The sequence below is a fragment of the Peromyscus leucopus genome, chromosome 6 (assembly GCF_004664715.2).
Source record: "Peromyscus leucopus breed LL Stock chromosome 6, UCI_PerLeu_2.1, whole genome shotgun sequence".
NCBI lineage: Eukaryota > Metazoa > Chordata > Mammalia > Rodentia > Cricetidae > Peromyscus > Peromyscus leucopus.
Window position 1 is genome coordinate 132,411,908 of NC_051068.1, and position 25,193 is coordinate 132,437,100.

Here is a 25,193-nt window from a genome sequence, read left to right on the forward strand (position 1 = left end):
TGGCAGGACCAGAGGAGGGATGCTGGGAGACAGCCCACCTTATCAGGGCAATGCTGCTGTCAGTTAAGACGGAGGAATGGGAGGGTAAACAATGGGGAGGAGGGGCTTGGCCCCCGGGGAGCCAAGGGGCTACACTTCTCCCTACCCCAAGGAGAGTGTAGGCAGGGACAAGTTGAGGGGATACCCGTACTCACCGAGGTCTACTTGTGAACTTATATCGTAGTACTATGGAAAACGTCACACATGCCAGGCAAGGACCACACCATAGAGTTTCATCCTCAGCACCTTTCTGACCTTCTCTCTGTGTGTGTGTGTATGTGTGTGTGTGTGTGGTGTGTGTGTGTGTGTGTGTGTGTGTGTGGTGGTATTGTGTTCCCCAAAATATTGTGTACCTTAATAAACTTATCTGGGGTCAGAGAACAGAAAAGCCACTAGTTAGGCAGTGATAGCACACGCCTTTAATCCTAGCATTCCAGAGGCAGAAATCCATGTGGGATCTCTGAGTTCAAGGCCACAATGGAAACAGCTAGGCCTTTAATCCAGGAAGCAAGCCTTTAATCCTAGGAGTGATGGTAGAAAGCAGAAAGGTATATAAGGCTTAAGGACCAGAAACTAGAGGCATTTGGCTGGTTAAGCATGTGGCTGGTTAAGCATTCAGGCTTTTGAGCAGTAATTCAGCTGAGATTCATTCTGGATGAGGACACAGAAGCTTCCAGTCTGAGGAAACAAGATCAGCTGAGAAGTTGGCCAGGTGAGGTTAGCTATGGCTTGTTCTGTCTCTCTGATCTACCAGCATGGACCCCAATAACTGGCCTCGGGTTTGATTTTATTAATAAGAACTTTTAAGATTCCTGCTACGTGTGTGTGTGTGTGTGTGTGTGTGTGTGTGTGTGTGTCTGTCTGTGTGTGTGGTGTGTGTGTGTGTGTGTGTGTGTGTGTGTGTGTACACGCACACTCTGAAGCCAGAGCAGGACCGCGCCTTCACCTATCACTCTCCGCTTTATTGCCTTAACATAGTCTCTCACCAGACCAGATGCTCACAGTTTTGGCGAGTCTGGCTGGCCAGCAAGCTTTCAGAACCACCTGCCTCCTCCCCTCTCCCCCCCTGGAGTTACAAGCATGCAGAAGCATGCTCAGCTCATATACGTGCTGGGGATTCGAGCCCAGGTCCTAATGCCTGCAGAGCAAGAAGCCTTGTCCATCAAGTGATCTCCCCAGCCCTCTTTTACTTCTTTGGAGACAGAATCTCACAGCAGCTCAGGCTGGCCTTGAACTTGGTCTATGGTACAGACAGCTTTCCAAGGAGCTAAGATTAAAGGTCCTTGCCATGAGGGCCAGCTGTAGTCTGGTTTTGAGCGGACTCTTGTGAACCAGTGAAATTCTCCAAATACAAACTCTATCGCTGTTAGAAAATACATGTTTTGGGGCTGCCGAGATGGCTGAGAAGGTAAAGGCACTGTGTGTCAAGCCTGACGACCTGAGCTCAATCCCCAGGACCCACAGAGGGAAGGAGAACTATTTCCTGCAAGTTGTCCTCTGACCTCCACACACATGCACATCCACATGCATCCACACATCTACATACACACACTATAAAAAAGTATATAAAAAAACATACACTTTTTAGGTGGAAATGGGGCAGGATGAGGTTCTGTCTTTGGAACAAGGACAATGGGTTGACCCAGCAGGTGGGTACATAAAACTGGTGATGAAGGCCAAGATCCCTGATCTTAGCTAGGCCTCCTCACGGAAGAAGACAGGCCTGGAGAGGCAGTTCTGGGACCAGGCCCTCTGGATAAGTGAGACAGTTGATTAGCTTGAACCATTTAGGAAGCCCCCAAACAGTGGGACCAGGACCTGTCCTTGGTGCATGAGCTGGCTTTTTGGAACCTAGGGCTATGCTGAGACACTCTGCACAGCCTTGGTGTAGGGAGGAGGGGACTGGACCTGCCTGGACTTAATCTATCATGCTGGGCTGACTCCCCAGGGGAGACCTTGCCTTGGAGGAAGTGGAATGGGGGATGGATTGGGGGGGGGAAGGCTGGGGGGTGGGAGGAGGAAGGACAGGGGAATCTGTGGCTGATATGTAAAATTAAATTAATTATAAAATTAAAAAAAAAAAGAAGTATTACAAATACGGGGTGGGGGTGGGGTGGGGTGGGGGGAGGCAGTTCTGCCCAAGCAGACAGAACTTATCATCGGGACCCAGTCGGAGCCAGCGGCTCTTCTCCCTCAGCCACACAGCCGGCTACTATGGAGTGAGCACTGACCAGGCAGGACGTGTGAACACACGCACTCTGCGCTGCATCCCCGACGACCTATGCAGTTCCCCGGTCTGTCCTGCCTGACCCTGAAGTGGATAACCACCCAGCCTTGCTACCTGCAGATATGGGAATTATGCAGTCCCTCGTGTGCCTGTGACTACCAGGATTCACAAGTAGTTCCTGGGCCTAATAGCTATGGAAAGAGCGTCCACATGTTCAAAGGAAGGAGACAGGGAATCCCCCAGTAAGCCACATACTGATAGAAATTGTGGGCCCGGGTGGTGTGGTAAAAAGTATTTGGTAGTAAATACACGTGTTCTTACTCGGATATTTTGCTCATTTCCTCTTTCTTTACTCTGAGTTGAGGCTTTTGACTTTTTCTGGGTTGAGGTAGTTTGCTTTTAGGTAGACTGGATGTGGTTAATGTTCATTAGAATGAGAAGCGCAAAGCCCGGCAGTGGTGGCACGCGCCTTTAATCCCAACAGTCGAGAGGCAGAGGTAGAGGAATCCCTGTAAGTTCGAGGCCAGCCGGATCTACAAAGTGAGATCCAGCACAGCCAGGGCTACACAGAGAAACCCTGTCTTGAAAAAACCAAAACCAGTAGAAGAAGGAGGAGGGGAAGAAAAGAAGAACACAAGAACAACAACACAACAACAATAACACAACAACAGAACTGCACTAAACCACCAGCGGTAACGAAAGTTTACACCTGAAGTGAAACCCCACAATTACATTTATATTTCTATTTACAACCTTATTTTTCCAGAACTGCTTGGATACTGTTGACAGTAGATGCCTTAAAGTCAAAGTCTCAAGAAGACGGGCAGCCCCAGTCATCTGTGAAGGCAGCACCCCACCTTGTGGAATGGGGTGCTGGATGTGGACGCTTGCCAAGTCCGTTTTAGAGGAGATCAAACCTCCAAACCAAACAATGCAAAGATAAGAAGCCAACAAAGAATGTCATCATTAATATAATACCCACACTCCTGTGCTTCCAAACACACGCATGTGCGCGCGCGCACACACACACACACACACACGGATCTGTACTGACTCCCTTCCTGTTGGGTCTTGTTTCGTCTTTCTGGAATCTTCCTTCGTCATTAGTTCTGAATCCTTAGATGACTTACCCTGTTGTGGCCACAGTCCCACTGGACCGGTTATTGTCCTTTCACTTTGAAGGTCATGTCCTTCCAGGTCTGGGAACCTTTCCTAGGCCATCCCTCCGTTTGGAATTTTCTCCCGTGTCCTTGCCTTTCCTGGCATATCCTCCAATATTCTATTTGGTGACCGAGTGCTTGCTCCCTGCTTTTCAATTTTCTTACAGTTTATAGCAGAATCGTCCGTATGACTGTCCAGTGCTTCGTAGACTTAGTTTTCACCCTTGCAATAAAAATTTCAATCAGAGTATTTCTGAGTTTTTGAAAAATTAGATCTTAGTCTCAGGGACATGACAATAACTGTTTTCTTGTTTCTCCGACAATAACTGTTTTCTTCCCCAATCCCTCCTTTTCTCAAAACCCCTTTGCTGATTGCGGTTTGGGTTCTTATGCCTGGCAGTCAGTGGATATCAGCTCAAGCCAGTGATTTTTGAGTAGACGGAGGAAAGGCCCTCCCCAGACCACTGGACATGGACTGGAGACATTCAGGGCTGTCACGGCTGGTGGGTGCGTGGGCTGGGAGGTGTCGTTCACCGGCATCTGGTGGAAAGGCCAGGGCTGCTGGCGAGCGGCGTCCTGTAATACACAGAACATTCTCCCATAACAAGGACTTCTGTGGCCCAGTGTCCATAGCTGAGGCAGTGGAAGCCTGGCCCGTGTTGATGAATGAGGTGGTGGTGGCCACTGTCTGGGCTGCTCTGGGCGCTGGAGGGTGAAAGACAAACAGGACCCGTGTGTCAGAGCTTGTGGCTTTGTTCTGTGGGGCAAACAGGCTCTTCAAAACTGATCTTTAATTCCTTGCCTGGAGGATATAAATGGGGCATTCTGGGGACTGCTGCAGAAAGGGGGCCTGGGTGGTAAGAAGGAGGGGGACAGGGAAGGTATTCGTTCTCCTGAACCCCCGGTTTCAAGGTAGCATTTCATCCTGCCCTCAATCTGCCATGTAGCAGGAAGGCTAACGCCATCACAGCTCAGGAGTTAAGGCTCTGGTCCTCTTCCTGCTAAAATAGTGTCCGGGCCTCACCCCGACTGTGAGCAGCACGGGCTTCAGAGACAACTGATGTACATTGTCTCTTGTTCACCAACACTGCTCAGTGGTGCTCTTAATAGCGTGTGTGTGTGTGTGTGTGTGTGTGTGTGTGTGTGTGTGTAATCAGAGGACAACATGGGTGTCTTCCTCAAGTACTCTTCACCTTATTCAGCAAGACAGGTCTCTCACTGAACCTGTAGCTCATCAATTTGACGAGGCTGGCTGACCAGTGAGTTCCCAGGAGCCCCCCATCTGCACACTCAGCCCAGGGTTACAGGTGCATGCTGTACTGACCGCCTTTCATGTGGGTGCTGGGGATTCGGACTTAGTCCTCACCCTCACACAGCGGGCACTTCACTGACAGCCAACCCCAACCCCATCGACAGCCGACTCTCACGGCTTCTACTACTATGCTTTTCTCTCCAACTGCACTGAGAGCGTCTTGAGGCAGAGGCATGTGCTTCCCTTATATTTCTCACAAAATTCAGCCATAATTTTGCATACAAACCTGCTCAATTAGCAGCCACTTCATAGTTTTCAAGAAATACTTTAGGATTAGAGAGGTGGTTAAGAGTGTTTGTTAACACCTCCCACCCCCAAGAAAGCCGGGCGGTGGTGGCACACGCCTTTACACACACAGCAGTAGGGAGGCAGAGGCAGATGGATCTCTGTGAGTTCAAGGCCAGCCTGGGCTACAAGGTGAGTTCCAGGACAGCCAGGGCTGATACACAGAGAAACTCTGTCTTGAAAAAAACAAACAAACAAAAAAAACAACAACAACAAAGAGTGCTTTTTGTATACCCGTGTGACTACCGGCTGTGATCACACGTGTACCTGTACCTCAGTGGTATGGGGGGTAGACGGAGGCAGTAGGATTGCTGGAGCTTGCTGGCTGCTAGCCTAGCTGGAAAAAAATGAACTCCAGGTTCAGGGAGAAAACTGACTCAGAAGATAAGGCAGAGAATGATAGTCGGACACCGGCCCTCGTGTCGGCTCACGCACACGTTTGCACACGGCCCCCTCCCATGCGTGCACACACCACCAACACACACAAGAAATATTTTATTGGGGGGGGAGGTAAAGCTTCAAGTGAACTGTTCTACTACCTCAAAGAAGAACATCTGAAATAAGAAGAAATAAATGTAACAGTACTGCAGCAATGTGTCTGGGTTGAAAGAGTCGTTTTTCCGTAATGCTAGGGACCAAATGCAAACCCTTGTGCATCCTCGTAAGCAATGCTACCACTGAACTATGTGTGCTCCCGGTCCCTGAAGACAGTCCATAAGACAACTTCTGCAGGTGGAAATGTGATTCCAGAGCTATGTAAAGTGTTTTCTAACTCAAGAAAGGACAATGTAAAAAAGAAGAAAAGACAATAACATCTACCAGAGATGCATGATGTTCACCAAAGAAGAAGTGGAGAAGACTCTCCTGTCTAACCATGCCCAGATTACACACTAATCATCTCAGCCATTCTGAAAGTCTCCTCGTAGCACAGGGTCAATAGCTCAATGTTCTGTGGTATGCTGCCACCTGGTGGCAGGATGAGGGAATGACATCAAGCACAGCTGGCCTGTCTGCAGAGGAAAGGTACAAGGGAAATTCTTCACCAACCCACAGGAGGGACTTCCAGGAACATTTTCCAAGCCTGTGGGACCTTATGGGGAGGAACACAGAAGGAACGAAAGGGTTGATGGACGAGAAAGGGATTAAAGAGGTAAGCGGAGGCCAGGAGAGTAAGGAGAGGGCAAGCAAACGTGTAGGGTTGGGAAAGCTTTGCCTGAATGCAAGCAGCACCCGCAAAACCCATCTCAAGCCCATGGCGTCCCCAGTCTGCAGCCATGGTGGAGGCTGCGGGCTAAGACTGGGTGATATGAGACACTATTATAATGAGACTTGGAGATAGGAATGCTGCTCTCACAGACTTCCCAGAGTGTGGCGGCAATGCAACAGTATGCTTACACACCACACACCACCACCACCACAAACAGCACATGCACGTAATCACCCCCACCACACACATGCATGTACCTCCCACACACACACACATACACACATACACACAGACACACAGACACACATACACACACACACACACACACAGAGAGAGAGAGGAGAGAGAGAGAGAGAGAGAGAGAGAGAGAGAGAGAGAAGCATATATGGTTTTTTTTTTTTAAAGATTTATTTTGTTTTATGTGTATCAGTGTTTTGCCTGCATCTCTGTATGTGAGCTATGGTCATGTCTAGTGTCCATTCCACAGGGGTCAGAAGTAGGGGTACTATCCTCTGGAATTAGGAGTAACAGATAGTTGTGAGCCACCATGTGGGTGATGGGAACTGACCTGGGTCCTCGAAATGGCAGCAAGTTCTCTTAACTGCTGAGCTATCTCTCCAGGCCAATGACAGTGTTATTACAGTGGCCCAAATCAATAATTCCCAAGTCATGCTTGACTTTCTTCTTCTCAAATTCCAACCAAATCTGCCAGGAAATTCTCCTAACTCAACTTCCAGAAAAATTACACAGGTGCTAGAGATCTCTTGCAGAGGACCTATGTCCACGGCCCAGCACCTACATGGTGGTTCACAAACACTGCCAACTCCAGCTCCAGGGGATCCGGTGCCTGCTTCTGAGCTCCATGGGCACCAGGAATGCATGTGGTGCACATATATACACTCAGGTAAAACATTCAGACATATAAAAAATTACCTAAAACAAATCATACGGAGTCCAACTGCTTCCCCCTCTCATACCTTGACTTGAGCGAGTCAGTGCAGCTCTGACTGGGAGGGAAGCTGCAAGGCTTTGTCTGTGCCATGTGGTACAGCAGTGAGAGTCTGTAACTCGGGCATCACACATCTGAGCAGAATCTTCCCAGGACTTCCCATCTTTCTCGGGACTTCCCATCTTCCTCGGGGTGACAGAAGAAGTTCTTGTGGCGTCATCTGCCCCCACCCCGTCCCCATCTCCCCTCCAGGTTCCTCCACTCATTCTGTTCCTGGGACCCGCACTCTGACACTGGGCCAACATGTAGGAATCTGACACCCTGTGATGTGCTTTTGTGATGTGCCTGTGTCTGAAACACGCCTCTCCTCTGTGTCCTCATCTTGTTCAAGGCCCAATGAGCAACTGATTTTGTTTTTCTGCCCATCCCAGTGTGACTTCCACAGCATCATGCACTGTTCACTTTCTGGTGAGCTTTCGTTATCCTAACCACTGTGCCTAGGGTGACTGTCTTCTCCACTGCAGTTGAGGTGGTCCTGAGATAGCGGGAGCGGTCTAGCCTTGACTCTGTTAACCAATGGACCTGAACTAACCATATCAATGCCTGTCAAGAGGGGCAAATATTTACAGTCGTACAAAGTATTCTGAAAAACCAGAGTTTTGCCAGGTGAGGTGGCAGATGCCTTTAATCACAGCACTCACAATCAGGAGGCAGAGGCAGGTGGATCTCCATGAGTTCAAGGTCAGCCTGGTCTACATAGGAGTTCTAGGACAGTCAGAGCAACATAATAAAGAGACCTTGTCTCAAAAGAAACACACACAAAAAAAAGCACAAGAATTTTGCCTGCTATAATATTTAATTGGGAAGAGGCTAGCTAAAAATATCAGTTTTAAACACCAAGAATATACCTCTATATTTATTAATATCATATTTAATATATCTTGGTAAGATTTCACTATTGTGCCTGTATCATTTCCTCTTTATTAAACACCCCTTTCTGGGATCTAATACCGTGTCTCTTTTCACTGTTATTTTCTCGGAGTTAAGCCCCATGTGAAACAGCTTCAGTTCTTCCAGTGTCCAGTTTGCCCCTAAAATCTTTTAAAACCCGAACACTTGATAAGCTTTTTAGCTTGTTGTTGTTGCTGCTGCTGCTAGATACAGCTATTTATATAACACAAGGTTTTATTTGTCCTCTCAGTACTTATTATTTCATTCTAGGTGAAAGGTAAAAACAAAGAGGTATGACTAATGGCAGATACTTTTATCCAGCTCTCGCTTTTAAACAGTACCTCTGACGGACATTGGCTTTTGGTTTCAATTATACCTTTTTATATTAAGGAAACCACTGGAAACATTAGGATAATGAATGACTGGGGCAATGAAGTGCTTTAGGAAGCTAAATATGGACAGCCACGGCCATGAACGTGACGCAAAGTGACGAGAGCCCAAAGTAAGTGCAGCATGTGTGAGATTTGCGCCTCAGAGTTTCCTTTGTGTCTTGGCTTAAGTAGATTATCTAAAACTGTGAACAGAGACGTGGTTTTCACTGAGAACAGAACAAGAGTTTGGGATTTCCATTACATTGGTCTCTGCTCCACATCTGTGTACTCTTTCATAATCCCTATGGTGTTTCAACAATCTGCCAGAAGGCGACGTCAGGGAAGGGTCGACAGGCCTTTTCTTGTCAACACACTGTTCAGCTTAGCTTTCTTCTAATCACAGCAACAACCATAATCAGCACAGAAAATCTGGTCAGTCATAAGAATGCTTGCAGAATCTGTATCAATTAAAATGGTTACTACAGTTGGACAGTCGTGGCACAAGCCTTTAATCCCAGCCAGGATTAAAGACACTCAGGAGGCAGAGGAAGGCGGGGCTCGGTGAGTTCAAGGCCAGCCTGGTCTACAGAGTGAGTTCCAGGACAGCCAGGGTTACACAGAGAAACCCTGCCTCAAAAGAAGAGAGAGAGAGAGAGAAAGAGAGAGAGAGAGAGAGAGAGAGAGAGAGAGAGAGAGAGAGAGAGAGAGAGAGAGAGAGAGATCAATACTACAGTTTACCAGGCAATCGGTACAGAGCACAAAGTGGACAGATGTGTACCAACATGGAAAACCAGCAAGGTGTAGAGTTAAGGGGGGGGAAAGCCCCCTAAACAACATAATACAGAGTTTCTGATTTATAAATTACCCCCTAACCACTCCCCAAAGCCCTCCACATGGTCTCTATGATTCCATGTACATGGATTAACCCTTGGTCGTATGCACGCATGTACAGGCGGAGATCAGCACTGTAGGACCCACGCCAGCCAGCACCACAGCTACCTCTAGAGACTGGGCTGCGACAGTGATGAGCAAGGCCCAGGTTTCCTTTTAATCTCTACTGTCTAAACGGTTCAGATTAAGAAAGAAACAAAAAGGAATAAAATATGCGTAGGACAGAAGAGAGGAAAGAAAGACTGTCAGGGTTGATTCTAGGATCTAGTCGATCGATGAAGAATCGCTTCGATCTTCACAGTAGTATTTTGTCTAGAATCAGAACTCAAGGTTTCCAAAATGAATGAACAAACAATCATCCTTTCCTGGGAAAACACTGGAAGGCTAATGACAGACCAGCGGGAAAACTCAAAGTAATGAAGGTTGGCTCCACTTTTTAACCTTTCAAATCTGTTTTCGAGAACTTTGCTGTTGTATGTGTGAACTTTTCATTCTATAATTATAAACGCACTTTAAAAAGTAGTTTGTTCAGGGCCACAGTGCCTTTCCCTTTAGTCATATGATCAGGATCTCAAGAAGTTAGCAGGAGTAGCGCTGGTTGTCAAGGGAGGCACTCAGGAAAGCAAAGGCTCCATTCAGAAGCAAAGGAAAGGATGAACTGTAGCCCACAGCGACACCCAGGGCCTCCTTGCCCTCCAGGCTTGGCTGGGGCGGTGTGGGGGTGTGAGCAGCCCAGCTGAAACCGGCTCCAGTGCGGATCACTGTTAGCTCCAGGAACCGTTTCTCTAGAGAGGTTACTACCCACAGTGGTAGATGGCACCTCTTCAGTTACTCTTTACTTCAGAACTAATCCCAGTGGAGACTACTTGTTCTTTAGAAGTTTGGGGACACTGTTTCTGTTTGGTTCCTCTCTGTGTGTAGCCCTAGCTATCCTGGAACTTGCCCTGCACACCAGGCTGGCCTCGAACTCATAGAGATCTGCCTGCCTCTGCCTGCTGAGCACTGGGATTAAAGGCGTGCACCACCGATGCCTGGTGGGACATTTTCTCACGCCCCTGATTTCACAAGAAAATATTCCTCTCTGGGCGGTGGTGGGGTGGGGTGGGGGGTGGAGGGGTGTCTTAGCCCACTGCTTCTCAGTTCTCTAGTCCAGGCTGCTGTTAGTCAAGGGAAAGGTTTTTCACAAAGGTAATGAAGTGACTCAGAAGTTTACTAGTACAGCCATATAATAAACTGAGAAGACTCATTTCGCTTTACTTTCGTGTTATAAACACAGTGGACTAGGCATCTAAAATTCACTACTATTAAAACTACCTGGAGTCGGGCGAGGTGACTCGTCGGCTAAGCTAGCTCACTGCTCTTCAGAGCCAGAGCTCAGACCCCAGCACTGACCTCCTACGGCACACACACATGCTCACACACCCAGACACACAAATAAAAAACGGGGAAAAGAATTATTTCTTACAATCTAAATAAAAGGAATATAGAGAAAGTTTCCTCTATCATTTACTTAATAAAGTTATATTTTTAAATTTTAAAACTCAAAATATGCTGCATGTTTATCATAAATAGGTTGATAATGATACTTTTCTACAAACTGGCAAAAACATTTAAAAATTCACTGAATTTTATTATTTAAAATTTAATTTATTTAGCTTCTTCATCTTGATTTTTTTTTTTTTTTTGAGTCAGAATCTCACTCTACAGTCCAGGTTGGCTTGAACTCCTTATATAGACCAGGCTTGCGTTATACTCACAGCAATTTACCTGCCTCAGTTCTCAAGTGATGGGATTATAGGTGTGACCCTCTGTGCCTGGCATCATAAAAATTCTACACAAAAATAAACTATAAACCAAAGAGAATATTCCCACATAACTTAGTTAATGCTAAGGAATTCAAACTGGTGGTGTGTCTTCGAGTTTCTGGGAGGTTCTTTTCTTGTTCAAGAGTAAGCCTGCACTAGGGATGTAGCTTTGGGCTTCTCACCTGCACCAACGTTGACTATGAAGGGCTTGAAGGGATACGGGGGAGACTGTACAACCAGCCCCACAGTGCAGTTACTGTTCGTGTTTGAAAACGGAACACATTTTCCAACTCACCTAAGAAGCCTGAAAAACTAAACTATAAAGAGAGCGTAAGGCCCACAGCAACAGGAGCATTATTGATAACAAGGAAACTGCACTTGGTGAAGTTCTACCAGGGAAAAAGGCGAGGAAAACTCCTCCAGGGAGGAGGTGCTGTTTATATGAACAGGTACCGGGCAGGGCAGGCACAGACCAAACATCAAAACCCAGAGTCCAGTTAGATCCTGACTCTGAATTTGCTTCAGACAGAATGGTAATGCCAAGTAAAAGTCGTCCTTCTATAAACAGATTAAAGCTGACAACTGGTCTACCTGCTAGGACCCCCTCTCCCCATTCCACGCCCCTCAAACTAACAGAGATCAAGACAAGAACCCTAGGGTGGGAAGAGAGAGCCACCAACTCAAGGACCCCGCATCCTCTTCACCGGCTCCTTCTTCTTTCCATCCCTCCCAGTCATCCTACGAGTTAATCTGATTTATCACAGACAATTTTGACATGGCTATATGCGCAGGCAGGAAAACTTTAACTCCAGAAATTTTGATGAAAATTAACGTGGAAATGCCCAAACTATTATGTAACTTTAAATTAAAAACAACCTGAATGAGAAAGTCTAGACTGTTTCAAATGTCACAGAACAGACCAGAACAGAATAGACCAGAATACAACAGACCACCGGTTAGCACTCTCAGCCGCAGAGGAGGAAGGAGGTAAAAAGGCCTGGCGCTGCTGCGGAAGGTCATGAGGCGCCACAGGAAGCATCCTGGAGGGCGTCAGAAGGAGCCTCCCGCTGTTTTCCAGCGGCCATCTGTCTGCAGTACAGTCACGGCTGGGACCTTCCTCTGCTCTCACCTCCGTCTCCTCACATTACCTCTACCCACGGACGCACTTCCCACCCCAAAGGTGCCAGGGCTTTTCTGAGTCTGCTTCTGGATAGAGCAGGGGCATCAGCGCAGTGACGGCCAGGGTCAAGGAGCCCGTGTCAGCACTGCCAATGATCATGTCATTTGTCTAAATGGAGACAGCATTTCCATATGGGTGAGGAGACTCTTGAAAAGTGGCCGGGCGGTGGTGGCGCACGCCCTTAATCCCAGCAGAGCCGGGCAGATCTCTGTGAGTTCGAGGCCTGGTCTACAGAGGGAGATCTAGGACAGGCACCAAAACTACACAGACCCTGTCTCAAAAAACCAAACAAACAAATAAACAAACAAACAAAAAAAGTGGAGTCGGGTCCTTGGCACTCTGCTTTTACGGTTTTTCTTGTATTATACTATGTTTTTAAAGTGATTGATCAAGATAAGTGATTTGAGAAGCATTTGGAGAATTTTAAGAGAAATTAAAGCTCCTGAGGCAAGACAAATTTAAATTACTTTCATCGCAGTAGATTGCGTTCAGCACATTTCTAGATAAAATTGGAGGAACGCTGCAGCAAGTATAACAGCATACATCTAACTGAGGAGGAAGGAAGAGAAATACCTACTTGTCCCGCCCCCCCAAAAGGAGACAAGGGGAGCAGAGACGTGTGGTGCTGAGGGTTGGCTAAGAAGGCACAGTCACGCCAGGGACCTAGAGTGGAGGCTGCTGTGCGCCAAAGGGCCTGGCGGAGAGGCCCGCAAACGAACAAGAAATTGGCGGCCACTACGCCCACAATCAGTCCCTACACCCCAGTGCCTGGGCCCAGTGGTTTGATATCCGTGTCAAACAGGAAAAGTGGACTGTTAAGATACAATCCTTAGAAAAACCTGCCAATGAAGCTAAGAAAAGTAAGTACTCACACACAGACAGAGGAGTTTAGGGCAGAACCTAATGCACCATGGATGATGAAGCTGAAGAGGAGAGGCCCAAGGTTAACAGAAAACCATCCTCAGTTTATCCAGTTACCATGCAAGAACAACCACCAGGTGATAGGCACCCCCAAGGCTATGCAGAAGTTGACTGGGATCCTCCGTAGAAGTTTTAGATTTGAAGAGATTTAAAGAAGTAGTCGTTTCACATGGCATGCATTCATCTATGTGAAGCAGATGTTAAACTCATGGGCAACTCGGAACAAAATCATTCCACAAGACTGGAAAGATTTATCTACAGCAACACAGGAAGCTGGCGCTCAGTTACAATGGAAAATATGGTGGAGAGGGGAAGTTAGGGCCATAGAACAACAAAACAGGGCTAAAGGTATTGGTATTTCCTAAGACCAGCTTCTCAGTGAAGGTCAGCATGCTGATATGCAAAGACAGTTGGGATTTGATGCTCACACCTTGGCCCTATGTCACATAGCAGCTTTGAATGCTTGGGACAGGGTTGAAGAATCAGGAGAGAGGACTGAGTCACTGACTAAAATTATACAAAGCCCAAAAAAAGCCTTTACTGATTTTTTTTAAACAAAAACTGACTTCAGCTGTAAATAGAATGATAATCAGATCCAGAAGTTAGATAAATATTAATTGAATCTTTGGCTTTTGAAAATGCTAATTCAGAATGCAAAAGGGTAATTAGGCCTTTAAAGGCAAGATCAGCACCCTTGGAGGAATGGATTCAAAATACAGCTGATATGGATCTCACATTTATGATAATACTTTGATAGAAGTGATTTCTAAAAATTTTAAGAATAATCAAAATATTAGATGTTTTAATTGTGGTAAAAAGGTTAATCAGAAAAAGGATTGTAGACAAGGTATTCCTAGAAACAGTGCTTTTTTTCTAGAGAGATAATCCAAACAGAAGTATGGTGATATTTTATTTGTGTTGAAGTGTGATTTATTTGTATGTTAATAAATAAAGTTGCCTGGGGGTCAGAGCTAACAGCAAGCCATTTAGCAGAAGTCTGGCGGTGGTAGCACATGCCCTTAATCCTGATCACATGGCAGGCAAAGTCTCTGTGTGTTGAAGGACACAGCCAGCATGGAGGCACACACCTTTAATCCCAGTACCAACCACAGAGACCTGGAGGTCTGTATAGACAGTGATGAGGAAGTCATGTGGTTGGGTTTAGAACCAATGAGAAGGCAGAACAGAAAGGCAATAAAAAGACAGGTCACACAGGAGAAGGTCTCTCTCTCTCAGGGGAAGGATGGCAATGACTGGTAAGCTAAAGGCTATTCTCTAGTGCTCTGACCTCTTGGGCTTTTAACTCTTTATTTGGCTTGGTGTTTCTTATTTAATAAGACTGTTTAGAATTACATCTACACAGAAGGCTCCAGCCTCCTGGAATATGCCAGAAGGTGTGGCAAAAGCCGGCATTGGACTAATGAGTGCAGATCAATAAGGGATACACAAGGTAACCCTTTACCATTGGGAAACATCTTAGAGGGCCTCTTGCAGGCCCCAACATCAAATGTGATTCAATCATTCCCTGTCAGAGCATTTAAAAGACTTAATGCCTGTCTATTGTTAAAAGCCATACTGCTCTGGATGATACAATAGCTTCATCAGATAAAACAAAATTTTCAAGACAGACCATAAAACAAGTATTTTGGCAAATGTCTATAAATGATCAAAGACCAAAGCTAAATCTATAAATAAATGACATTTACTGAGGGTTTACTGGACACAGCTGCGGATGTAACAATAACTTCACCAAAATCTTGGCATACAGATTAGTCTCTTCAGGAGGTAAATATTCAGCTTCTAGGGATTGGAACTTTATCTCAGATAAAACAAAGTACAAGGTGGGTTGAATGTATAGGGCCAGAAGGACAGGTAGGGAAATTAAAGCCATGTGTCTAACATAGCAATGCATTTATGGGGACATGATTTGTTACAGTAATGGAAAAAACAGATTAACATTCCTCCAATCTCTGAAACAAACCATAAACAATGCTTCTGAGAAAAATATTAAAAGGTATTACCAAGAACAGTCAGCGACCATTCAGGTTGAATATAAGCAGGGCACAACAGCTGCTGATCTTTCTGAGGCCTCTTGATTAGGAGAGGTGATAGTTCATCAAACAGCATGGGCATTCAATCTAAACTAACTTAGAAGACTAAAACGCCTTTCATTTGATCAGACATAACCTGCCAAAAAGGAAAACTCCCCAAAGTTAGGGTTGGGGCAGGGTTTTGTTTTTGTCTTTCCAGAAGAATAAGTATCCAACTAAGGAATCTGAAGATCACTGGACAAATGAGACATCTAAAGAAGAAGGACAAATCATCCAGAGAAAATGTCCCAAGAAAAAGAGTAAATTGGCCTAATGGTATAGCACATTTCCAACAGAATAAAATTTCATAAATCTCCCCAAATGTTTGTTTCTGCTGTTCTCTACATGTCAGAAGAGCCACCTGGTATGGGACAGAAGAAAACCAAAATTAAGGGACTATTCTCTTGTTATTAATCTCATAACCCTTTGGTTTCATTTTGACTCTTTACAACTTTTCTTAAGGTATAAATATTATCTCAAAATTTATAAGATTATTGCTGTGGATATTGCTCTATATAAATAAAACACTGATGGCCAGTGACCAGGCAGGAAGTAGGTTGCCAGGCAGGAAGTAGGTGGGACAAGGAGAGAGGAGAATTCTGGGAAGCGGAAGGCGGAGGAGGGAGACACTGCAGCCACCGCCAGGACAAGCAGCATGGAAAGACTCCGGTAAGCCACCAGCCATGTGGCAAGGTATAGATTTATAGAAATGGGTTAATTTAAGCTATAAGAACAGTTAGCAAGAAGCTTGCCAAGGCCATACAGTTTGTATGCAATATAAGTCTCTGTGTTTACTTGGTTGGGTCTGAGCAGCTGTGGGACTGGTGGGTGAGAGAGATTTGTCCTGACTGTGGGCAAGGCAGGAGAACTCTAGCTACAGATTATATATATATATAAATATGTACACACACACATATATGTATTTAAACTTTCTGTCATGATATTAATGGTCATACAGAGTACTAATTCTAAAAGACAGGCTTCATCCAGCTTCCTATGGCTGATAACTAGGAACTAAGTTTGTGTACCCCAGATGTAGTTAACAAAGTGTGGTCCTTTAACCTCTCAGAGATCTGCTGCATATGACATTTAAAATACTGAAGTTTTCTGTAGTGAACTGTGACCATTCCTGCAGTAACCTTTGAGGTCTCTAAGAAGATGATGGGGCCCTGCAATGACAGATCCACCTGGATTGTGGTAATGTCACTAAGCTGACAAAGACTACCTAAAGATCAGCTTTGGACTACGAACTGCTCAGGACAACTTCAAAGCGATTAGCTAAGATGGTCCAGCCTCATAGACTACTCCAGTTGAGACTCCAGATAAGTTCTGCACTTTCCCATCACACCGAGACTGGACAACAGCTAGCTCTCCCAGGACTTGACCATTATCTCAATTTTCTCAGGGTCCCTTAAAGATGCTGTTGCCCCCAGACAACAGGAAGTAATTTTAAGAACACAACACCCACATTTCCAAGAAGTGAGGTGGGTAGTTTTTGGTCGTTTTGGATTATGTATGTTTGTCACTGTTTACAGGGTGGAGGTGGGGGGATTGGTTTCAAGTTGTTACTGGTCATGGTTAGGGGGGGAAAAACGTAGCAAAGGAGGTTAGATTCAGAAATCTCTTTCAAAAGGAAAACAGGAATATAGGAATGATAGGATAAACGAGTAGATTACTAAATCTAATTTTAAACTTAAAAAACCCCATAAATCTAAAATATTTTACATTGGTATGGATTTTTGTATATTGATACAAACTTAAGGTTATTTTTGTTAGAATATTCTATGTATGTTTCTACTCTTATTTAAGGTATTTTTGTATGTTATACAAATTTAATGTTATTTTTGTTATACTGTATATATGTTTCTACTCTTGTTTAAGGTATTGTACCGATACAGCTCATTTAACAATGTAATGTAAATTTCCATTCTTTACATTATTATTACGCTGGGCGGTGGTGGCGCACACCTGTAATCCCAGCACTCGGGAGGCAAAGGCAGGTGGATCTCTGTGAGTTCGAGGCCAGCCTGGTCTACAGAGCTAGTCCAGGACAGGCTCCAAAGCTACAGAGAAACCCTGTCTCAAAAGAACCAAAAAAAAAGTAATTATTACAAACTATTTAGAATAATTCAGAAATACAGGTTACTAGTTATTCATCTAAAATCAAATCCATGGCAATGTTAGATATATTTTAAAGGTCAAACAGAGATATACTTTAGCTAGAGAGATGGTCTTTAAACATTTCAGGGCTACACAATATGACATTTAAGATGTTTTAATAACATAAGGCTTTTCATGATAGTGAGACACATCTGCTCCTGGTGGTACCAATTTACTCCAAAAAAGGATGATGGGCATCAAAGAGCCTCCACATGGAGTTTGCTTTCATTGTGGCAAGGTTAGCACCGCTGGGCAAGAAACCACCCTTGCCTCGACTGCTGACAGTGTTCTGTCCAAACTGGACCAGCAAGACACACACACAAAAAGTGACTACCGTACTTTGCCAAGACAAGGACAGTCCTTCAGAATTCCTGTTTCACAGAAAAGTTTGTCATATATTCTAGGCCTGTAGGCCAAAGATAGATGCCCCAACATTGGAGAGGAACCTTGGGTGACTGTCCAGGCAGCCAGATGTCTCTGTCATTTCTATAATTTTGGATTTGTTTGCTCTGCACTTCCTGTTTATTCAGGTAATATTATTTCCTTCTTGGGTCTCTGATGGAGTTGAAGACTAGATAGTTACAGTTACAGTTTTCCTTGTTACCAAATTCAGAAAAGAAACTCTCAAAAGAGGTGTAAAGTGTATAAGATTGAGAGACACTTAAGTTGTTTATCTAAGAAAATATTTTGAGGTCTAAAAAGATAGTTTTGGGTCAGTAATACAAGTTAGGATAAAAAGTAAATTAGGTACAAAACTATGAACAAGATAGGATAGAAAATGGAGTATTTTCTAGGAATTTGTCAAATGCAAATAGACTTGATATTGTGAATGTAAATCTTACATAATTGTTCTTACTGTACATAGTTTTACTTTGTTAAGTTTAAAAACTTCCCCTTTTATTTAGACAATAAATGATAATTATTCTTATTGTATATAGTATTACTGTGTTAGAGTTAAAACTTTCCTTTTTATTCAAAAAGGGGGAAATGTGGGAGATTTATTTGCACTGACACTCTGAGACTGCCAATAAAGCTAAAGCTAAACCTTGAACCAGAGGGTGGAGTCAATGATCAGCTGGTCAGAATTTGCCATAGAGATGTTGGAGGACCCAGTGAGCCGATAGAGATGCCCAGGAAGTAGTAGGGAGGGATTTATAGGTTCTCGGGCATTTTCTATCTGAGAAACGTGGAGAGTAGGGCCAGCTAATCATTTTCTCTGCTGCTCTTTGGATTTACCAGGTTTTTCTCGATTTCTGACTCCTGAGTTTTTATTAATAATAGAATAATTTAGGTAAATGCATCAAATAATTTTTTAAAAAACTATGTAAAAAAAAAAGGAAGAAAAGCCAGGCAGTGGTGATGCATGCCTTTAATCCCAGCATTGGCGGGGAGGGGTGCAGAGACAGGCAGATTTCTGTGAGTTCAAGGCCAGCTTGGTCTACAGAGCAAGATCCAGGACAGGCATCAAAACTACACAGAGAAACCCTGTCTCAGGGGGGAAAAAAAAGGAAGAAACACTAAACAGTTCTGAATAAAACAACTAATGGGATTTAGTACTGACTTAGTATGGACAAATGGGCCAGTAAATAGAGAGCTAAGGGCCAGACTGTGTTTTTGTTTTGTTTTGTTTTGTTTGAGATATGGTCTCTCTACATAGCTATGGCTGTCCTGGAACTCACTATATAGACCAGGCTGGCCTCAAACTCACAGATACCTCTGCCTACTGAGTGCTAGAATTAAAGGCCTATGATCTTCTGCATATATTGAAGCATATAGAATGGACTGTTTAATGAATGGTACTGGGTTGAGACAACTGTTTTACCACATAGAAATTAGATTCATTTCAAATATTATATAGAAAAATCAGTTGTAGATAGTGTCTTAGTTACTGTTCTATTGCTGTGAGGAAACACTATGATCAAGGCAACTTATAAAGGAAGGCACTGAATTGGGGACTTCCTTACAGCTTCAGAGGGCTAGTTCATGATAATCATGGTGGGAAGCAGATAGGCACGGCACTGGAACAGAAGCTGGGAACTTTACCTCCTGATCCTCCAGGAGGTGGGGGGGGGGGGGGAGAAAGAGGAAGAGAGAGAAAGAGAGATCACATCTCCTAATCCTTCTCAAACATTTCCACTAACTGGGGAAGAAGCATTCAAACATATGAGCTTATGGGGGCCGTTCTCATTCAAACCATGACAGATGGAATCAACACAAAACACTAAACTTTCAGCAACTATCACTGGAGTACAAGCCTGACTCTGAAGTCTAAACCTTCTGTTCATCATGAAACAGTGAAAGAACAAGCAGAAAGAAACATATATAGCGATAGACATAGAATCTTTTTATTTACATATATGAAACTATATATATATGTATGTATGTATACAATATACATATATGGTAAGATGATTTCATACACAATGGGCAAATGTTGGCTGAGAATGTAGCTCAGTTGACAGAGTGCTCGCCTCAATACAGAAAGCCTTGGATTTGACCCCCAGAATCCTATGAAGCTGGATATGGAGGTATGCAATTGTGTTTCTAGCACTTGGGAGATCCAGGCAAGGAGGATCAGAAGTTGTACTCCAAGCCAAAGATTGCTGGGGGTATAATGTCACAACGAAGACTCTCGGACATGGAAACACCCTGAAGATACACTGCCCTTCCTAAAACACACTCAAGGAAATACCTGAACCAAGGAGAAGGGCTCAGTAGACAAGGAACAGGGATAAGCTGAGCTCCCATGGCTGCCAATGTCACCCTGGCTCAGTTCTTCCCTCGCAGCACTGAGGACTGAACACAGGGACTTGAGCATGCTAGGCAAGCGCTTTATCACTGACCTATATTCCAAGTTCATCATGAGGTTTAATCACATTAAAACAAAGAGAATCAGATAGACAAGTGCTTGCCTTGCAAAATCTACTATGGACTCTTTTTTTTCTTTTCCTCCCATTTTTAACATTTCATGATTCCCCCCAATCGTTTGCACTTTCCCCCAGAGAATTCCTTTAAGTTCAACTACTGATCCATGAATATTTTCAGCAATATTAATCTAATAAGTGTGGCGGGAGCCGGGCGGTGGTGGCACACGCCTTTAATCCCAGCACTTGGGAGGCAGAGGCAGGCAGATCTCTGTGAGTTCAAGGCCAGCCTGGGCTCCCAAGTGAGTTCCAGGAAAGGCGCTAAGCTACACAGAGAAACCCTGTCTCGAAAAAACCAAAAAAAAAAAAAAAAAAAAAAAAAAAAAAGTGTGGTGGGCCACAAGAATATATTATAGAGATTCAGCTGTGTATTAAAGCAAAGGGTCTGTCAAAAGGCACGCCATTTATTATGAATAATTGATATTATCCAGCTCTTAATATTTCAGCCATCTTCTGCTATGAAATTCTTGCGTGCCCCAATACTCCTAGAACAACTGGCAAACAGTTCAGCTCCTCAGACCTGCTGAACTTGTAGGTAACTGACTTCCCTGCTGGAGCCAGTACTTGGCAAAGACAAGCTGGCAAGAGACACATAGCTTTGTTTCTTGTACAAATGAAGCTCAGACCATCTCCTCACCTTGAGGCCTAGTGGCTCTCCAGAGCAACTGACTGAGAACAAGAGAGGTTTCCACATATCAAGGTGGAAGGTAGAACAACCTTCCTGAGGAGGCAGAGAACCACCTGGCCAGGGAAAGAAAGACAGGCATTTTCTGTACAGCAGACAGAACAGCGCAACCATGGAGAAGAGAAGAACACAGAGGTAATATAGACGGTAAGGCAGAACTCTTGAGCCAGGAGTAGAGAGTAGTAGAGATGGAGAATGAAGAAAAGGAGGACGAAGATGAGGCTGAGCATAAGAGCTTAGTCATTAGCAGGACTATGAGAGGGAACCGGACAGAACTGAAGCTATGGATTTCACCCCAGAGAAATGAAGTACACGGATAAGGAGCTTGGTGCATCTAGAGTCATTCCTGCCCTGAATGCCTGACAGAGCTGTAGCTGTGTAGATAAAGTTTTGTCTTAGAGGAATAATGTTAATAGACATAAGAACATAGTGTACGCAGATTTTTTTTTTCCCTCAGATATCCCATGCTGGAAATCCCCGGACCTTGGATAACCCATAAATAAGTATTAACTTGCAAAGTCTAACTGTGGTAATCTTTTTTGTTAATTCTTCCAAGGAATCTTTCTTGTTTTGAGATTGCTTCTTTGCAAAGCAAACTATAGCTGTTTAATTAATGGACTTCCCCCTGAATTTCAATGACAGCAGGAAGTAAAAAACATATTCTGCCCTTTTATATTAACTTTTGGCAGAAGTCTCTGCTTTGAACCTCCTGGTTCTCTTCACAATGTCTGATCAGGTTTCATTTTCAACTTACAGTCTAAACATACGTCTAGATTGGCATCATGTGAGTTCCCGCAACAACAGAAATGCTCTATTGTCTCCTGGGCTGCCAGCCTCAGAGGGTTGGCAAGTATTAGAAATGGGCGAGTGCAACTGCTGGGCCAACTTTCCAACTTCGTTTAATTAATTTAAACCGAGATGTGAAAAGCCACATGTGGCAGATGGTTGCTATACTGTACAGTCTAGTTCCAGACCTTTCTGTATTCATGACTCAGATGGGCTCTTCCAGCACACATGTGGTCACCACTGCGTTCCTCAAGGAGACCCTTCCTTATCCTCGTCCTACTAAGCTCTGAGGAGGGTAGAAAAGAGGGCTGTCAGGGGAGACAGCTCCTAGTACCGCAGGATGCGGCCAGTAGGTGGCAGTTTTCCTTCAGCATGCCTTGCTGGCCTCTCCAATCCCCTACACTGCCCTACCCAGACAGACACCCAGACACAAAGGTGGGGTGGGGATAGGGGGTGTATGCCGGAGAGTGGTAAGCAGCACTAAGCAGCACAAAGGACAACTCTTCCCTACATCCTTTTTTCCGGTACTAGATTCAAGAAAAGAGATCCCTTCAGAACGGGACACCATTGCTCCTAATGGTGGATGGGTTGCCTCAGCAAGAAGTGACAGAGGGAAGGTACAAATAGAGATGCTCCTTCCTTACTGGGGTACCACTTTGACGATGAGATACACCAGCATTTAAAAACAGCTTAAATCAACCAGCATCCCCATAGGACAGGCAGACGAAGACAGAAAGGCCATGTGGCTACAGCGGTAGAGATTGGAATGACGAAGCTACAAGCTAAGGGAGGCTGAGGGCTGCCAGGAAACACTGGAAGCCTGGAAAAGGCAAGGAGGGCGTCTTTCCTAGGGACTTCTGAGGAGGCGGGATGCCGTGACCCCTTGACTTCAGACTTCCAGCCTTCAGAACTCTAAGAGAATCCATGTGTTTGAGCTGCCTGGTTTGCGGTGTCTTACTACTGTGAGAGCAGTCCTGGGAACTTACAGGCTTGCTCCCTAAAACAGAAATGGGAGCATCAGCTGGTCTCACACATAGGGAAAGTGCCACACATTTTTGGTCGGCTGAATTCATATTCTGATTTTGTTTGATGTAGAGCATATTTTGCAAGAGCACATTTGCTGTGGATATCACTCTATATAAATAAAACACTGATGGCCAGTGACCAGGCAGGAAGTATAGGCGGGACAAAGAGAGAGGAGAATTGGGGAAACAGGAAGAAGGAGAGGAAGACACTGCAGCCACCGCCAGGACAAGCAGCATGTAAAGACGCCAGTAAGCCACCAGCCCCGTGGCAAGGTATAGATTTATAGAAATGGGTTAATCTAAGATATAAGAACAGTTAGCAAGAAGCCTGCCACGGCCATACAGTTTATAAGTAATATAAGCATCTGAGTGATTATTTTATACATGGATTGTGGGACTGCGGGGCTTGATGGAACCTGGAGAGAAGCCCTCCAGCAACACACATTTTAACAGTATGCTAGCTTGGGATAATAATTACGAGTTACAACGACTTATTAAAAAATTGGTGTGCGTGTGTGAGAGTATGTGGTGTGGGGTGGGGACTAAAGGGAGAAGGGGGAAGCTCCATTTAGTGGACCGTGATGTCCAACCAAGAACCAGCCAACCTAGCTCAACATGATACAGCAGAGTCCCTCAGCCACAGAAGGCAAAACTTACCACCTGGTTTCTATCTTACTCTTGTACATTATCTTCAGTCCTCTGCCGAGAAACCATCTTTATCTGCTAGTGAGAACATGAGCCAATAGCTTCCCACTTTTATCTTGTACAGGGCTTGCCCCTAGGGTGACGAATTCTGTTCTCTGGGTCCCAGACTCTGTCGGCCTGAGTTTTATCCGCTGTCCTCTTTTGAGCTACCTGATACAGCCCTGTGCTGGGTAACTTTTACAGAAAAAGATACAACGTCACACAAGGAGCAACTCTTCTTCAATAAAGATATGATTTCACCTTTTCTTTTTCTTTTTGCTTCACTTTTTTTTTTACATTATTGATTAAAATGCTAAAATAAAGTCATCAATAGGTGATAGAGAAATAATTCTAAAGGTGAATACAAATATGATTTGAAGATAAAGCAATCACAGGTCTAAGTATGATAAATATAACACATTAATAAAGAACTTTAATGAAGACCCAAGAAGTGTAATCCTGAATGCCTTATATATGTAACTATAAATCAAAACAATTTTCACAATTGAAATCCAATGAAAAAATGTTTTCTTGCCGGGCGGTGGTGGCGCATGCCTTTAATTCCAGCACTCGGGAGGCAGAACCAGGCGGATCTCTGTGAGTTCAAGGCCAGCCTGGACTACCAAGTGAGTTCCAGGAGAGGCACAAAGCTACACAGAGAAACCCTGTCTCGAAAAACAAAAAAAAAAAACAACTGTTTTCTCTAAAATAATAATATAAGAGAGTAAGAACTACCTTTAATTTGAAGATTTAAGGAAATTTTTTTCTCTTGGTAGTAAAGGATACACATTTCTCCACCAGTACACATTGTATTGCCCATTGGGGGCAGGGCACTGAAAGACCATGGAATTCTTTTCAGAGATAATTAACCTCAACAGGCAGCTTGCAGTTTACAGGAATGATCACGTACCTTGGTAGGAGAGTCTCTCTCGGCTCGAGAACGTTCCAAAGCATGGATTTTGCTGGCACTCATCTCGTCAGACTCAGCAATGACATAATGCCTAGGTGAGTAAGCACGGGACAAGCTTCCAACCAGCCTCAAGATCTCCGTGGTGTGACCACCTGGAAACAAATACAAGGCGGCCTCAGAGGAAGAAACAGCGTGGGGAGGGGACATCGGAGAGGCAGCTGAGTGGTCAGGAGTACTTGCTGCTCTTGTGTCCATGTCCATCCTGCAGTTCCAGGGGACCAGACACCCTCTTCTGCCCTCCACTGGCACCAGGCATGCACACGGTACACGTACACACACAAGCAAGCCACGCATACTTATAAAATAAATCTAAGGGAAAAAAGGGAGAAGAAACACAGTGTGGGCTGAAGAGATGGCTCAGTGCTTAAGAGCGTGTACTTCTCTTGTAGGTGCCCAGGTTTAGTCCTGAGCACCCACGTTGGGAAACTCCAGCTTCAAGGATTCTGATGCTTCCAGGGTCACCTGTAAACACATGCACATACTCCCCACATAGACACACACGTACACAAAATTAAAAACAAGATCTCAATTTAAAGAAGTAACCTGCTAGGGACACATGGAAACATATCAC

General features: G+C 44.6%; 1 protein-coding gene across 1 annotated transcript in view; it reads right to left on the reverse strand.

The window, feature by feature from the left end:
- Positions 1-24,823, reverse strand: part of LOC114700456 (UDP-N-acetylglucosamine transferase subunit ALG14 homolog) — a 77,835-nt gene extending 53,012 nt beyond the window's left edge. The window contains exon 1 of the mRNA XM_028880081.2: positions 24,563-24,823. Within this exon, the coding sequence (XP_028735914.2) occupies positions 24,563-24,823 (261 nt within the window). The remainder of the gene's footprint in view (positions 1-24,562) is intronic.
- Between the last annotated feature and the right edge of the window lie 370 nt (positions 24,824-25,193).